The following is a 17,966-nucleotide window of genomic DNA, read 5'->3' on the forward strand; positions in this document are numbered from 1 at the left end:
ATATATTTTGTTTGTTTGTTTGTTTGTTTTTTTAAAGTTCCAGGGTACATGTGCAGGATGTGCAGGTTTGTTACATGGGTAAACACGTGCCATGGTGGTGTGCTGCACCCATCACCTAGGTATTAAGCCCAGTATGCATTTAGCTCTTTTCCCTAATGCTCTCCCTCCCATCCCGCCCTCCCCAAAAGGCCACAATAAATGTGGGGCCTGTGTCCATGTGTTCTCATTGTTCAGGTCCCACTTATAAGTGAAAACATGCAGTGTTTGGTTTTCTGTTCCTGCGTTAGTTTGCTGAGGATAATGGCTTCCAGTTTCATCCATCCCTCCAGCTTCCTGCAAAGGACATGATCTCGTTCCTTTTTATGGCTGCATAGTATTCCATGGTGTATATGTACCAACATTTTCTTTATTCAGTCTATCACTGATGGGCATTTGGGTTGACTCCATGTCTTTGCTATTGTGAACAGTGCTGCAATCAACATACGTGTGTATGTGTCTTTATAAACAGAATGATTTAACAGATTGGGTTCTAATGACAAATCAGTACTGGCACACTTACTCAACAATTCAACTTGTTAAATGCTTATTGTTATTCCATGAAGATCTTTGCATTTTGATCTAAAAGAGAGGACTAATTCTGAATTATTCACATTTGTATGATCTGGTCATGCTTTTTAGACACAGTTTAAGAAAAGATGTCTTTTTTTCTGAGACTATAAACTATGAAGATGAAATCTGTTAGGTCTTTTCTTTGGGGGTATAAAACAATAATTACCACAAAATACATTCTGAACTTTCTGGATATGAGTAAGCACTTGAGAGATAAAAGGCTATTCTTAGAATAAATGTATTTAAGATGCTTAAAAAAGAAAATTAACCTTAGTATATGAAGTTAATCATTTTGTTAGAATTATACAAAACACTTTTTGGAGACCCAGCCTTAGGGCATCTGACTTTAAGCTTCTAATCCTCAATCTCAGCTGCCTCGAGGGCCTACTCCTAATTAAATGAACATTATTTAGAAGATTAGCTCCAAAGTGACAGAGCAGTTAACACCATAAAATTCAGTTCAATCTTTCTTATTTAAAAACACACCTGAAAAATATGCCAGTCTGAAACCCTTTCTAGAGACGCTGTCATCTGAATGAAACCTAATCCAGATGTGGTCTTGTGAAGAGATATACGGAGGTGGAATTGTGGAACCACAAGCTCTGTAACTTTCAATATTCTTGTATGTTTCTATTGTCAACCAGTCCAAACTGCACCTTCTGGATCCTTGAATATCAAAATCCTGAAAACTGGGGGAAAAAAAAAAAATCAGAAATGTCTATTAAAAAGGCAATTTTGGAAAAAAAATCATATTACAATGTAACTGAGGATATTATTATAAGCTTCCATATACTGACCGATTCTCCTGGGTGTTCCAGGCATACAACCATATCATTAGCAAATAATAATACTAATTCTATGTTCCTCATATATGTATTTCTTTTCCAGATTGTAGAAAAATACTTCTTCACAAGTAATGCCAGTTTCAAAATAATGTTAAAAAAACAGGTGACAGGTGGCACCTTTTCTTTTTCTTTTCTGTGTGTATGGTTGGGAAAGACCACTTCTAACTCAGAACATCCTGAATTGTTCTGTGTTCCAACCAGAATCACCTCTCCCCAATCTGATGAACTGAAGTAAACACAGAGAAACTCAGCCTTCTTTTAGATTAATACTTGCTTAATAAAAAGTTTGCAGCTGACATTCTTAGGAGAGTAATTAGCACAAATCTGAGCAAGGTAAAAGACTGAAAAGGAACACATGAAAATGTTTTGGTGAAAAGTCCCTGAGTTTGGGAATACTTTTTTACATAAATCACTTTATAGCCAAATACTCTCTTGTAGTTAATAAAATGTGGGCATAAGTATAGGTCAAAAACATCAAATAAATAACAGCACATAGAAAATTAGTCATTGCTTATGAAAAAAAGAGAAACCAAAACATAGTTTTACAATAGCTAAACATGTCTCAGCAAAAAGTAAAGATCTGACTTTATCTTCTTGCCTTTGACTTAAACTAAGTGATAGTAAAGTTAATTACCCAAGGATTATTATATCAGAATGTTTCTTCTTCAAATATTCTGAATAACTAACAAAAGCTGATAGACAATTCGATTGTTTCCAAGTTTGCACTATTATGAACTATGCTTTAAAAACTCCTGGCCAGGCACAGTGGCTCACGCCTGTAAACCTAGAACTTTGGGAGGCTGAGGTGGGCGGATCACGAAGTCAGGAGTTTGAGACCAGCCTGGCCATGGTGAAACCCCATGTCTACTAAAAATACAAAAGTTAGCCAGGCATGGTGGTGTGTGCCTGTAGTGTCAGCTACTCAGGAGGATGAGGCAGGAGAATCTCTTGAACCAGGGAGGCAGAGGTTGCAGTGAGCCGAGATCGCGCCACTGCATGCCAGCCTGGGCGACAGAGCGAGACTCCGTCTCAAAACAAAACAAAACAAAACAAAACAAAACAAAACAAAACAAAACAAAACCTCCTTATACATGTACATATCTCTCTTACACACAAGAACAATAAATTCTCTAGGACAAACTGTTCTAGAACTAGTATTGCTAGATCAGAATAATAATTCCTCTTTAAATCTGACAGACCCTGGCAAAACATGTTTATATGAACTTACAATTCTACCAAGTCTGTACCGTATATCCCCCACATTTAGCAAAATGACATATTCTATTTTTAAAAATGTTTTGCCAATTAGGTAGACAAAAGAGATTTTTCACTTCTATTTTGCATGTCTTTATTTACTGAGATTGAAATGCTTTTCCAATTTACTGGTTATTTCTGTTTCTTTTACTCCAAATTGCCTTGTTTTTCAAATTGCCTCCTTTATTCATTAATATTTCTTATTTAAGAACTCTACATGTTATAAACATGAGCTTATTTGGGGGCATGTCTGTTACGTAAGACATGTCATATCCACCTACATCCACATTCTTTCTCTCCAACAGTCAGTGTGGTCAGTCTTTTTCATTTTAGTCACTGATGGGCGGCATCTCTTATTGTGGTTTTATGTACACTTCTCTGAAGAAAAATTTGGTGAACATCTTTTCATGTTCACCAAATTTTTATATCTTCTGTGAAGAATCTGTTCATGCCTTTTGCCCATTAAAAAAAAAAAGTTATAAAAATTCCTTTTATATTCTTGGCCGGGCATGGTAGCTCATGCCTGTAATCCCAGCACTGTGGGAGGCTGAGGTGGGCAGATCACTTGAGGTCAGGAGTTCGAGACCAGCCTGGCCAAACAACATGGTGAAACCCCGTCTCTACTGAAAATACAAAAATTAGCTGAGTGTGGTGGCGCAGGCTTGTAATCCCAGCTACTCGGGAAGCTGAGGCAGGAGAATTGCTTGAACCTGGGAGGTGGAGGGTGTAGTGAGCTCAGATCACACCACTGCACCCCAGCCTGGGTGACAGAACAAAACTCTATCTCAAAAAATAAAAAAGGATTCAAGTCCTTTGTTAGATATGTGTATTGCTAATATTTTCTTCCAGTCTATGGTTTTGTTTTTTCATTTTTTTAATGGAACCTTTTAACGAGCAGAAGTTTAAAATTTTAGTCTTGATGAAGTCTAATTTATTATTATTATTTTTGCTTTATGTTTAATGCGTTTAGTGTCCTCAGATATCTCAGTGTTTCCAAATATCTCAACGATGTTCAACTACTTTTAAGTATTTCAGAGTTTGTTTTTACATTTATAGCTGAGATTTATATAAATTAAATTTTGTGTGTTTGAAAACACACAAAATGAGATTTTTTTTTCTTACATTTATCTAGAACATAGAAGATACTAATTTTTGTTCTATCACACAGTTAAATTAGTCTGATGACCATGAACTTGAGGAGGTTTGGTTTTTTTATACTTTGTTTAAAGCAAGTTTGTTTCTGCTTTGCCCTTAGTCTCAGGGAGAATTCTTAGTTTAAGGACACTGTCTTTACTTGTAAAGTATGACACACAGAGTTTCATTAAAAATCTCAAGGCATTTATTTATGAAGCCCTATACTGGGTCTCGCCTGTGATGGACAGGATTCAAACTCCACATGCTGCCTCTGCTGTGGTGCACAGCAGCTGAAATCATATAGTCTTTTCAGCCTTCCCGCTGTTACTCTCCAGCGGGTTCCTCGGAGTCTTCTTTATGCACACACAATTCATGGGTCAGCTAAGGATCTGAGAATAATTTAAATGCAGTTACTTTCCAGTTTGTGGTTCTCTCCTTTCCAGGAGTTACCTTATTAATTAATTTCCAGTTATTGTCACAGCCTCAACTGCATCCTGACACCTCAAGCTAACAAGACTATGGTGATCTGCTTGAGTTCCAGTCACTCCACGTTGCACGGACTGGCAAGAATCTTCAGAGAACTGGTAGGAAACAAGCCTATCTCATGAAGACTGGTTCCTTCTTTCAGGGGTGGAATACTCTCCAGTTTTTGCCAGTTTCTTATTACTCTCCAGATCCTTCAAATAGTTGGTTTTAAAATATTTTATCCAAACTTTATAGCTCTTGTTTATGGGAGGTCTAGTCCCATTCAAACTAGGGAATCCCTTAATAAACTTTTAGTCCACTAGACATTTAAGATTCATGAAGGCAAAGGCTGGGAGAGGTGGCTCATGCCTGTAATCCCAGCACTCTGGGAGGCCGAGGTGGGTGGATCACCTGAGGTCAGAAGTTTGAGACCAACCTGACCAACATGGTGAAACCCCGTCTCTACTAAAATTCAAAAATTAATTGGGCGTGGTTTTTAATTTTAGTCTTGATGAAGTCTAATTTTTTATTTTTGCTTTATGTTTAGTGCATTTAGTGTCCTCTCTAAGATACCTTGGTGTTTCCAAAGATCCCAAAGATGTTCAACTATTTTTTAAGTATTTCAGAGTCTTAGTTTTAACACACCTGTAATCCCAGCTACCCGGGAGGCTGAGGCAGGAGAATTGCTTGAACCTGGGAGGCAGAGGTTGCAGTGAGCCCGAGATGGCACCACTGCACTCCAGCCTGGGTGACAAAGTTAGACACTGTCTCTCCACAAAAAAAAAAAGATTCATGAAAGCAGAAACATTGTCTAGAATAAGAAATAATAAGTATCTGTTCATGTATACCCTATTTGATTTAGTTTGCTAATTCATTTAGGATTTTTAAATGAATAAGTAAAATTACTTTTTGGTTTTTTAAATGCTTCATAATAATTTCTGTAATAAAAGCACTGTTGACGTATTTGTGCTCTGTGCCTATTTAGAATATATTGAGTCAGGGAAAGAGTTTCAATTTCTTAATGTTTTTTGGTTTAATCAGTGTTTCTTAAACTTTTGATAATTTAAATTTTCTTAGAAATTGATTTCACGGGCCGGGCGCGGTGGCTCAAGCCTGTAATCCCAGCACTTTGGGAGGCAAGAGGAAGTGGATCACGAGTCGGAGAATCGAGACCATCCTGGCTACCGGTGAAACCCGTCTTTAAAAAAACAAAAAACTAGCGCGGGTGAGTGGGGTGCCTGTAGTCCAGCTACTCGGGGGGCTGAGGCAGAGGATTGGCAGGACCTGGGAGGGGCTTGCAGTGAGGCTGAGATCCGGCACTGCGCTCCAGCTGGGGACAGCCAGACTCTTTGTTCAAAAAAAAAAAAAAAAAAAAAAAAAAAAAAAAAAAAAGAATTGATTTTATGTTGATAGTAAATTTTATTACTACAAAGCTCTGTACACAGTACTTTTATACAATTTAAAGACATTTTTTCCTATCTGTGATCTTTAAGTTTGCTTTAAACTGCTTAAAACAAACATAATTAGCAAATAAAAGTTTTCTCTTCCTTGCCATTTTTTTTATATCACCTATTTCTATCTATTGCACTGCTGCATTGACCAAGAATTCTACTATAACCAGTAAAAGCACACATTTTTGTCTTGGTCCTTGGTGCTAAAATTAACTTTGACATTAAATTTGCTTTTTAAAATTTTTACCAGACATCCTTTACCAGGTTAAGGAAATTCCTTTTCTATTCATTTGGTAAACTTTGCCTATAAAACTAGTTCTAGAGTCTTAATTTGAATGCTGATTCGATTTCTTCAATGGCTACTGATTCATCAGTTTTCTAATTCTTCTTGAATCAATTTTAGTAATATAAATTTTCTTAAAAATAATCCAATTAATCTACTTGTATAAAAGTATTAACATAAAACTGCTTACATTCTTATGACATTAAAATTTTATGTTTATAATTATAGACACTTTTGCTCTTTTATCTTCTCTTTTCTTCAGTTTTGCTTTGAGTTTTATCTATTTTCCTGAGTTTTCAGAAAGTCAGCTTTTGTTTTATTGAATTTTATTATTTTCCTGGCCTTTACTTCTACTTTAAAATTTACCCTGTAATTCTTTTCCTTTCCTCAGTTAAATGCTGAGCTTATTTATTTTCTAATTTTAAATCAATGCATTAAAGTAGTAAACTTTCCTAAGTATTCTTTCAATGTATTCTAACACCTTTAATATGTATAAGTTTCACTATGGTTATTTTAAAAACATTTAGTCCCATTGTGATTTCCTCTTTAATTCAGGAGTTATTTAAGAATATATTTCTAAACATACAGGTTTTATTTTTTTCCTTTATTTTAATTGCGCTGTGGTAAGAAAAACACAATCTGAATGATGTAGTCTTCGAAATGTATTGAGTTCCTTTGTGATTTAAAACATAATCAATTTTTTATAAATGTTCCACATGCCTTTGAAAAGAATGTATTTTCTGTTGAAATAAGTATTAAAGGTGTGTTAAAAAATCTCCCACTGGAATTGTGGATTGGTCAAATTTGCTGGGCAATTCTCCACATTTTTCTTTGCATGTATTTCAGGTGACGTAGTTAGGTACATGAAATTTACTGCTGTTTTTTTTTTTCCTGGTAGATCACCCCAACTGTTACTAGTATTTTGTGCCTTAAGCTCAATTACAATGGTTGTTAATCTTCCTAGACTAGCTTTCTCTTGATGAGTAGCTCCAAAGCTAACCTTTTCTATCTCCTTGTTTTGTTTTTGTTTATTTTTGAGACAAGGTCTCACTCTTCTGCCCAGGCTGCAGTGCAGTGGTACATTCATGGCTCACTGCAGCCTCAACCTCCTGGGCTCAGGTGATCCTCCCACCTCAGCCTCCTGAGTAGCTGGGACCACAGGCAATGTGCCATCACACCCAGCTAGTTTTTTGTATTTTTTTGTAGAGACAGGGTTTCAATCACGTTGTCCAGGCTGTTCTCAAATTCTTGAGCCTACCTTGGCCTCCCAAAGTGCTAGGATTACAGGCACGAGCAACAGCGTCTGCCCGTCTGCCCCATCTCCTTGTTTTTAGACATTCTGTATTAGTTTTGTTTTAAGTGTGTTACAAACTTTCTACTTGGGAGAGAGTTCTCATTTTCCTCTTTTCCTCCTCTTTTTTTGAGACAGGGTTTCACTCTGTTACCCAGACTGGAGTGCAGTGGCACGATCTTGGCTCTGTAACCTCCACCTCCCGGGTTCAAGCAATTCTCATACCTCAACCTCCTGAGTAGCTAGGATTACAGATGTCTGCCACCATGCCCAGCTAATTTTTGTATTTTTAGTAGAGACGAGGTTTTGTTATGTTGGCCAGGCTGGTCTCAAAGTGATCCTGACCTCAAGTGATCCACCCTCCTCAGCCTCCCAAAGTGCTGGGATTACAATCACATCTAGCCTTTTTTTGAATATATTTTTAAAGTTCCTTTTCCTCTATTAACTGCTCAATATTACTTCTATTTTTAATCAGTGGCTACCTTTTGATATTTTAATTGAAATGCTAAAACACACTTTTCTTCTAATAAAGGCCAAGTAAGAGTATTCAATGTTTCTCCTGTCCCCTCAAAAATCACAAATAGGTTGGAAACAATTTACACCTTCATTTTCACTAACCTTTTACTAAAATTTAGCATTTCCTTCACTTATGAACAACAAACATGACAGTATTTATAGCACTGGCCACTCCACCACTATTCAAAATTAGAGATATTTTTATGTTACATTTCAGTTTTTACAGGTATCTAAAATACTATTTACAATTACATTTTTTTCTTTGAAATTAACCATCACTTGATTTTGTTAATATGTTAATAAATAAGCATATATTACTACATTACAAATATTACAAAATATCTGATAGCTGTACTTTAATATAATTGGTTCCCTTTGTAATGCTATGTATTTTTTTAAAATGAATTTAAACATATTATTCTGGGAAAGAATACATAGGTTTTACCAGACTATTAGGTGTTCGTGGCATAAAGAAAGTTGAGAAATAATCCCTGACAGAATACATCTTAAAACATCTGGAGTAAATCTGAGTTCCAACTTAATTTTGCTTGGCTGTTTTTCTCAGCATTCAATTTTTTCACACATTCTGGAATTTCGGTTTACAGGTTTATTTTATGGAAGTTTTTTGGTTTTCTCTCTCTTTTTTAACCCTCTCTTCCTCTATGTTCCCCTGCTTGGGTCTATATTCCAGAATAAGTCTTAAATGATGGTTCAGAGTATTAAAGATCCTGTCATGGAGTCAGCAGGTGACATAGTTATTCATGTTTGTTAGGTTATGCCCTTTCAGCTCTCTAAGCTCTCAGCCCCATATAAATTCAGGCTATGGTTGGTGGAAGATTTTTCAGCCTCCTGTCTTGAGCAAAATTGCCTGTCCCTAGTCCTTGGCTTCAAGCAGGGTACTGGTATTCAATCCTCTCTTCCCCATGGATAAGGTGGACTTTGTTGACTGTAGTGGGTTCCAAGAGAGAGGAATGAAGTAAAAATGCCTTTATTTCACCATCTTAAGCAAGTTTTATACAGATAGCTCTCAGTATTGTTTGTTTTTACTCCGTAACTTTAGTTTCCCTCTTCTATCCAGATCGAAAAAATCGTGTTTCTAATTCCATTTTAATAAGAATTTAAAATTTTTATGTTAAATTCAGGAATGACGGCTGATTTTCTTTTTTACCAAGATGCTTTAAAGCATCTATGTACACTAGATAATCACATACTTTTTCTTTTGACTTGTTAACATGGTAAGTTAATTTAATATTTCCTAAGAGTGACTCATTTGTATATCTAAAAGAGCTATGTTTAATTATGCATATGATTCTTTTGAATCATTTAAGATTATGCATTGATAATCATATGTAAAACTTGTCTTTGTATATACGCATGTGTGTCATCTTTTTAAAGTTATGGTATTAACAAGGTAATGACTTCAGTAAAGAATTTGAACAATTACTAAAATCACCTTCTGGTCTGTATACATCCAAACTCACTGCTCCTTTCCAGAATTGAGGAAATTCTCCTTTAGCTGTGGGGCTCACTTCAATTTTATTCTGCATTTTAGTATTGTGCTTGGTTTTCAGTGTATTTTACTTCATGAAATCTCAAAGATCCAATACATTATCAAAACCAGATGGCAGTATTTCATGTAATCTCTTCTGTGCTGGTAAGATTTTCAAGTTTTACAAAACTGAACTATAAGCTGTAAGTTTAATTTTTAGGTTAAAAGGTGAAGGTCTCTATAAATTCTAGTTTTATGCTAACAAACTCCCAATATGTGGTAAAATGTTATTTTCAAACACACACTTAGTCATACAACAAGTAACAGAAAATAGGTATATTATTTACATTTCAACACTGACACTGTTACAGAAAGATAACCTTAATGGTATATTCTACCACTCAATCAGGCAAGAGAAAAACACTGCCTGTAGGAGGAGAATAACAGCTTTTGTATGTGCCAAGCTCCAGGGTTCCAGAAGAGGTAACGTAGGGTAGAGGGAAATAAAAGGAAAACAAACTATTGCCCTTGTTTATGGCTTCCACCAAAAAAAGGAGATCGATGACAGTTAATGCTTCTCAGGAGAGATTAGTTTCCTCATTAGTTGATATATACAAAAAAGGAAGATGAAAAAAGATGAGAAAGTAGGCTAAATGTGTAAGTCTTATTTTAAAAATGTAAAATGAAGGAATTTGAGTTTATGATCTCCAAAGTCTCTTCTAAATCTAAAATTCTATGCCTCCTACCCATACAATGTTACACGCGAAAGCACGTTGAAGGTGCCTTTGTGCTACACTGTCTCTGTGATGGAAATGACATTCTTATTTGTGTTTTGTTCCAACTGCAGTTCTTCATTCAGGCCCACTTTTTTTTCCCCACCCCCTGTAGGTAACTATTTTTTTCCTAATGGCCTTGATAGAATTTTCCTAAGCAAGCAATATCTAGTTCTACTAAATATATTCTTTACAATCTAATTCCTGTACTGTTTTTTTCTGCAAGTAATTTGCTAAATGTTTTAAAATTTAATCTTAACCTTCCTTATTTATATGTCACATTTATTCTTAGAATCTTGAACTTATGGTTATTTCCCTTACGAATGCCTTTCATTTGTATTCTTAACAAACGCTCTTTTGTTTTGAAGTTATAAAAAAAGATTTTTCTAGATATAGTAACTCTCCATTATCAGCTTGTTTCAAGTTTTATACATACATACACATACACAGACATGCATGACCATCGTGTTTTAACGTATTTAGGTAGAAGGCTCTACTAATGAGACAAAGGTTAAGGGCTCGATATCCAAGTGAATTACTGAGTTTTGTTTATTTGTTTGTTCCACTGCCAAAGATTAGTCTTGACCCTAATAGGCTATTTTGCAAATGTGTATCTTTTGTTAAAAAGCAGCTTAGAAGAATATAGATGATTCAATGCAAATATATTACCACCCTTAGAAAATAGTCAAAACACATACCAGATGGGCTGTTATTCTTACTCTTAAGATGACACCAATAGCTGTTCTTTATCACATCTCCTGAAAAGACTTCTTTTTATATTACTGCATGTTAAGTAATAATCAATGAAAATGGAATTTATGTTTTATAATAAATTATGTAGTAATACAGAAAGGTAGAATTACCTTATAGTAATGATTTCGCCTGGGTTTGCCCTTATGAACCAGCTACAGTTGATTTTTGCAGGATATTCAGAAGGCCAGCCTGGGCTTGTGATTATGCCACTTGGTGCTCGAATTTGCTCTGGAGTCTCTCCACAAGCTGGAAGACAGCCAAAGCAATCTTTGCTTATTATTATATATTCAAAACAGTACTAGGTAAGTCAGTGTTTATTTTTAAAAAACGAAAAAACTTTACACATCAAATAATATCCAATAAGATATGGTAGTATCAACTTTAAAAAGCTATTATTCTAATGAGATATTTCAATTTCCTCCCTTTTAGATAAAATTTCTTACTCCAATTTAAATATAGTAGCCCCACTTGTCAGACATTTTGCTTTCCATTGTTCAGTTACTTGGAGTCAGCAGTCGCCTGAAAATATTAAATAGAAAATTCCAGAAATAAACAACTCTTACGTTTTAAATTGTGTGCTGTTCTGAGTAGTGATGACATCTCTTGCCGTGCCGCTCTGTCCCTCCTGGGACATGAATCTCCCCTTTGTCCAGTGTATCCACGCTGTGTATGCTACCCACCCATTAGTTACTTAGCAGCCATCTCAGTTATGAGATCAACTGTCACAGTATTGAAGTGCTTGTGTTCACGTCACCCTTATTTTGCCATTATGAATGGTCTCAAAGCACAAAAGCAGTGATGCTGGTAATTCAGATATGTCAAAGAGAAGCTGTAAAGTGCTTCCATTAAGTGAAAAAGATGAAAGTTCTCAACAACAGAAAAAAAATCGTATGCTGAGGTGTCTGAGCTCTAAAGTAAGAATGAATCTTATATTCATGAAATTATGAAGAAGGAAAAAGAAATTTACGCTAGTTTTGCTGTGATACCTCAAACTCCAAAAGTTAATGGCCACAGTGCCTAAGTGCTTAGTTAAGATGTTTTTTTCTCAACAACAGAAAAAAAATCGTATGCTGAGGTGTCTGAGCTCTAAAGTAAGAATGAATCTTATATTCATGAAATTATGAAGAAGGAAAAAGAAATTTACGCTAGTTTTGCTGTGATACCTCAAACTCCAAAAGTTAATGGCCACAGTGCCTAAGTGCTTAGTTAAGATGGAAAAGGCATTATATTGGACAGCAATCAGGTTTGGTACTCTGCAGTTTCAGGCATTCACTGGGGATCTTGAAGGTATCCCCCACAGATAAGGAGGGACTACTGTACATGTTTTGGGCAGGCAAGGAAATTTCAACCTGAATCACTGAATAAGAGTTCAAGATTACTGGCTTTGGCCATGGAGATTTACCTATCCACCTACCCATCTTTTTTCAAAACTCATCTTTCAAGTTTATTTTCTTTGTCATAAACTACCTTTCCAACACTTGCTCACCTACTTTGTTTAGATCCTTAGGAGCACAATGCTGCTTTTAGGGTACTCTAAATAAGTCTAACAATAAGATGCTGGATTGTAATTTTTGTTAAGAAGTTAGTGGACAATTGAATAAAGATAGTAAAACATTCAAAATTACTGCAAAGCAGTTCTTCAATTTATTTCATTAATACTTCCAAGCTATTTATTACAGTGTTATTAATGATTCCTACATTATTTAAAAGTAAAATCTTGAAATAGTGCTTAAAATACCATCATGTGATTAGATATCTGCATATCACAGAGGAAAATCTTCATGCATATAGAATAAATTAAAACTAATACCAACACTTTCCTGGATTATTCTTGCATTATCTGGAACTCTCGTTGTAATATAGTTAACATTGTCCAGAATTCAGTTGATAACGTGACAATTTATTCTCTCAATTACATACGTGATGTTTAAGCCTTTAGTAGAATTTAAAATCCTAGAACCTCTTATTTAATACAATTTCAACAAATTAGATTACTTGATTTTAAAGTAACAGCAGATTAGAAGCAGAAAATTAGAAGTGGGGAGAGTAGCTGCCAGGGGTACATAAACAGGTATCAGAAGTGATGAGTAAGTTTTCAGAAAAATAATAAACACTACATACTAAACTCAAAAACCATGAGCTCATAATTTACACATTATTGTCTGTCTCTCAAAAGGTAAGACTGTTGTATATTGTCATAATAAATTAATGTTCATACTGATCTAAGAGTTGTTAAGTGAATAATGAATCAGTATAGGCAAAATGACTGGTATAATACATGGCCTGCACTCCAGTGCTTTTTAAGTTCAGCTGCAGTTTAAAAATCAGGTAACCCAAGAGATGGCCAAATATCACTATTACAATTCTAACTTGGAAAAATAACTTTTTTTTTTTTTTGAGATGGAGTCCTGCTGTGTCTCCAGGCCGGATGGGGTACAGTGGTGCAAACTCGGCTCACTACAACCTCCACTTCCTGGGTTCAAGCAATTCTCCTGTCTCAGCCTCCCGAGTAGCTGGGATTACAGGCGTGCGCCACCATACCCAGCTAATTTTTGTATTTTTAGTAGAGAAGAGGTTTCACCAGGTTGGCCAGGATGGTCTTGATCTCTTGACCTCATGATCTGCCTGCCCCGGCCTCCCAAAGTGCTGGGATTACAGGCGTGAGCCACTGTGCCCAGCATTTTTTTTTTTTTAAAGAGATGAGATCTCACTGTGTTGCCCAGGCTGGAGTGCAGTAGCTATTCCCAGGCACTAGCACAGAACACTACAGCCTTGCATTCTTGGGCTCAGGTGATCCTCTTGCCTCAGCTTCCTGGGTACTGGGACAACAAAGAGCATGTCACCATGCACGGCAATTTTTTTTTTCCCATAACAAATGTTATACTCTGTTCAATTTAGGTTAAGAATGCTAGGAAGTATACTATGTAATTTAAAGAATTTTATCCATAATGAGCAAAATGAAACAAGCTATGTTACTTAAAGTCAATCCTTATTTCTATAGAATAACCTGTTCCCTGAAGAAAACATGCCATCAGAGCTTTAAAAGTATATTCTACTGCAGAAAAAAAGTTCATATCTAAAAATGTATCTGCCCTGGAATCAGGGTCTATCCACTGCCAAAGGGAATCTGTTTTGAATCGCTTTCAGAACAGATTGATAGCATACAGCACACAGATACATCAAGGGCTTAGCATTCATCTCATTGCCAAGGCATAGTCAAAGCTTCCCTTTTCTTTCTTTTTTTTTTTTTGCTGCTGTTTCATTAGTAAATCTCCCTGACAAAAAATTTTAATTTTAATAAATGTTTTAGAAAAGACTAAATGTATCCAAATGTAATTCTTTTAAAGAGTTTATTAATAATAAACTGCCAGTTTGCTTCCACTTTGCTCTCAGTTATTATTACAATAATTTAATAAAAGGATAGCTAAGTTACTTATAACACCTTCTTTTCTCCTGGACACGGTGAAACCCTGTCTCTACTAAAAATACAAAAATTAGCTGGGTGTGGTGGTGTGCACCTGTAGTCCCAGCTACTCAGGAGGCAGAGGAAGGAGAATCGCTTGAACCTGAGTGATATTTTTTTAGATGGAGTCTCGCTCTGTCTCCAGACTCGATGGAGTACAGCTGAGGGGCGGAAACTGCAGTAAGCTGAGATCGCGACACTGCACTCCAGCCTGGTGACAGAGCGAGACTTTTCATTATCTCCTACCATAGCATTCTCAAGTCGTAATAAGCTAAAGGAAATCTCAAGTTCACGAAAATATAAACAAACATATAAATAAACAGCCAAAAACAATCATTACCCTTTCCCCAGAATATGGAAAATTGTTCATTTGTATTAAAAGATTCACCTACATTAAAGAGAATACAATTTTGAGTTAAATTACATTCAACTCAGAATTATAATACTGTACTAGCATGTTACGTACTCAACTATTTATTAAATGGTTTAACAGCAGTGACATACAGGCAAAAACAAGGTGGGAGTAATCTATGACAAAGAATATTCCTAACCTTTGACTAAATCGATATTCTAATGATAGGGAAAAACTAGAAAGAATTTTATTAGGTTTTGTTTTAGGAAAAAAATTTCAAGTACATGAGAAACCCATAGGTGGTGCTCTTATACCAAAAACTGAAGATTCTAGTATGGTACTCAAAATACATTTTGTGAATATTTTATTTTCATACAACTGCCCAAGGATAAGACCCCTAAATAAGAATGGTTATTATATGGTTCAATATTTATATTTCTAATTCAATATGTACTTTTATAACATTATTTTAAAATATTAATGATTCTTCCTAATCAAAAACAAAACCATAGTATCCTAAAGTTTCTTACTGAATTAATTATAAATATATATAATGATTTAGTTATGCACATTTCCAACATGACTGAATATGGAATTTGGCTCCAGATCTAGCCAGTGGCTTTTATCAACCTATTTTGCATGTACAATACACTGAGTATGTAGACAAATATGCTCTAGCACAGCCATAATGTATTCCTTTCTATATCTAATAAAGAATACATTTCAAAAGTCAAAGGAAACTATTAAAGCAATTTTTAACTCCCTTTTGGGTTAAGAGTTTGCCTATGTATACTGGCAGATTTGGAATGAGAAGACCTAGACACTGTCTGTTCTATCTGCCAATGTCTGTTCTATCACAATGTAAACTACTAAATTTTGGGGGGTGCTATTAATAATTTCCTCAGGTGTTGAAATAAGGAGTTGCTATTTGAATACCTCTAAGGCCTATTTCAGCCCTCAATCACGCATCTCTTCCCACTATATTTCTGATAGCTCACTGGGATACAATGATAAATTTTTCATTTTCTTCCTTTGCATTTTCTCTCTGACCCACTGAAATAGACTTTCAATTCTGACCTTATCTCCACAGAAACCACGCTAGCAGGCAAAGATCATCAGTGACCTCACTGCTAAATGCAATGGATACTCATTCCCAAGGTACTTGATCTTTCTGGAGCACCTGACACTGACTACCCAGACTTGGAACTGTACTACCCAGACTTTGTGGACATCACCTCCTCTGATTCTCCTTCTAACTCTATTCTGTGTTAATTTTCTAGCACTAGATCCTCTGCCCTTGGCCAGTCAGACAGCCAGCCCCTGATACTGGTTTCATGGTTAATTCCAAAGCCCTCTGCTCTTCTCACTCTCAATGGAAGATTTAATCTGCTTTTACAATTCCAACTATGGTCATGAGTTTAAAATTTTTAACCCAGAGGCTTTGCACAGTCAAATGCCCACTGGACATTCTAACCTCATATTCAACATGATCAAACCTGTGTATTTCCCAAATTCGTCTTCAGAATATCCTATATTCTGAATCTATGTTGTCTTAGGCAGCATTTGGTTGATGGAATAGGTACTTAAGGAAAAAGAAACTGAAGAATACCATAGGCGTTTTCAAGAATTTTTAAGGACAGGAAATAAGTTAGGCCTCACAGAGATTAAAACTGGAAATTTCAGTCAGAAATTGAGCCTGCCTTCACGTCTTAGGGAACCAAGTCCTGTTTTATCTCTTACAAATCTGCCCCAACCTTCCAAAGGATCTCCTTTGGGTCTTCCATTTTTTCATTATTTTTCATTATTTATAAGCTTTATAAATGGCTTCCCAGTCCCAACTTATCATTAATATTTCAGCTCCAGTACCTACTACCATCTGTAATTTCCTTTTTCCTAGCTTATTATATTTATACTACTGTTACTCATTTTACATTATAGATTTGAGATGGCTTATTATTATAATATTGATAAAATAGATAAAACTTAAGTCTCGGGCCAGGTGTGGTGGTTCATGCGTGTAATCATAGCACTTTGGGGGGCCAAGGGGGGCGGATCATGAGATCAGGAGTTCAAGACCAGCCCGGCCAATACGCTGAAACCCCGTCTCTACTTAAAAAAAAAAAAAAAAATTAGCCAGGTGTGGTGGTGCACGCCTGTAGTCCCAGCTACTCAGGAGGCTGAGGCAGAAGAATTGCTTGAACCTGGGAGGCGGAGGTTGCGGTGAGCTGAGATCGTGTCACTGACTCCAGCGTAGGCAACAGAGTGAGACTTTGTCTCAAAAAAAAGACAAAAAAACAAAAAACAAAAAACAAAAAAAAAACAAACACTTCAGTCTCCATTTCTTCACTTGTAAATGGAGATTAAAATACTAATACACACGGTGTTCCAAGGATTATATACAATTATTTTGGTAAAAGACATAGCACACTGCTTGCATTACAGTAAACTGTCAGTAAACAATATTACATGATATGCCAAATCAGATTGGTTGGTAGTAATGCCTGGAATGCTGTATTGAGATGGCTACTAAGGCTGTTTTCAGGCTAAGAAAGAGGACAGTGACTGAAAGAGGATGTGGGATTGTTTACTGAGTAAGTGCTGGGCACCGTTATGCACTGCAAAGAATGAGAAAATATGTCATGATTAACCTGACACAGATAAAAGCCATGGGAAGGATAGGGTTGGGACACATACTCACAAAACTTTACTTTAGGAAATAAATCTCTTTTTGTTTGAAATCAAAATCTTTACATAGCTTGAACTTCTTCTACATTTTGACTATGCTCCCAGTTTAAAATACATCAAACTTGACCTTCTTTTGCTTACATTCATTCTATTCATACCTTTTCTATTGCTTAAACATAGTTATTTCAGCTATGATCTGGCTAATTCTTCCTTAAGAATTAGTTTATATGTAATTGGCAAATAAATACATCTTGTCAGTACTATGCAGAATTGTGTAAGATCTTATTCCCAGCATGCTAATGATTTGAAATAACCAGAAGTTTTCAGAGTTTAAGAAAAAATATGAAAACCCTATAGAAACTGCCTTTATTGCAAAATGTGGTTACTTTTTTTGGCTAAAATAACTGCTTGGTTTTTGTCTATATTAAGCTATCTTGGGAAGTTGCAAAATGCAGATGGAAATGTGAAGACATCACACCACTATGAAAACAAAACCACTTAATTGATGAGGGATATGCCTGATGTGTATTTTTAATTTTGATTAAATTAGTCTCCATTAGAAGCACATACCTTTAAGTAGGGGAGCATGAACCTATGCATATA

At 35.7% G+C, this 17,966-nt stretch overlaps 1 protein-coding gene across 2 annotated transcripts in view; it reads right to left on the reverse strand.

The window, feature by feature from the left end:
• Nucleotides 1–17,966, reverse strand: part of LRP12 (LDL receptor related protein 12) — a 63,866-nt gene that overhangs the window by 9,152 nt on the left and 36,748 nt on the right. For both annotated transcript variants that reach the window (XM_017885202.1, XM_017885201.1), the window contains 2 exons: nt 10,974–11,109; nt 1,096–1,298 (listed from right to left, as the gene is read on the reverse strand). In XM_017885202.1, coding sequence (XP_017740691.1) covers nt 1,096–1,298; nt 10,974–11,109 — 339 coding nt within the window. The remainder of the gene's footprint in view (nt 1–1,095; nt 1,299–10,973; nt 11,110–17,966) is intronic.

The sequence above is a fragment of the Rhinopithecus bieti genome, unplaced genomic scaffold (assembly GCF_001698545.2).
Source record: "Rhinopithecus bieti isolate Rb0 unplaced genomic scaffold, ASM169854v2 scaffold_13352, whole genome shotgun sequence".
NCBI lineage: Eukaryota > Metazoa > Chordata > Mammalia > Primates > Cercopithecidae > Rhinopithecus > Rhinopithecus bieti.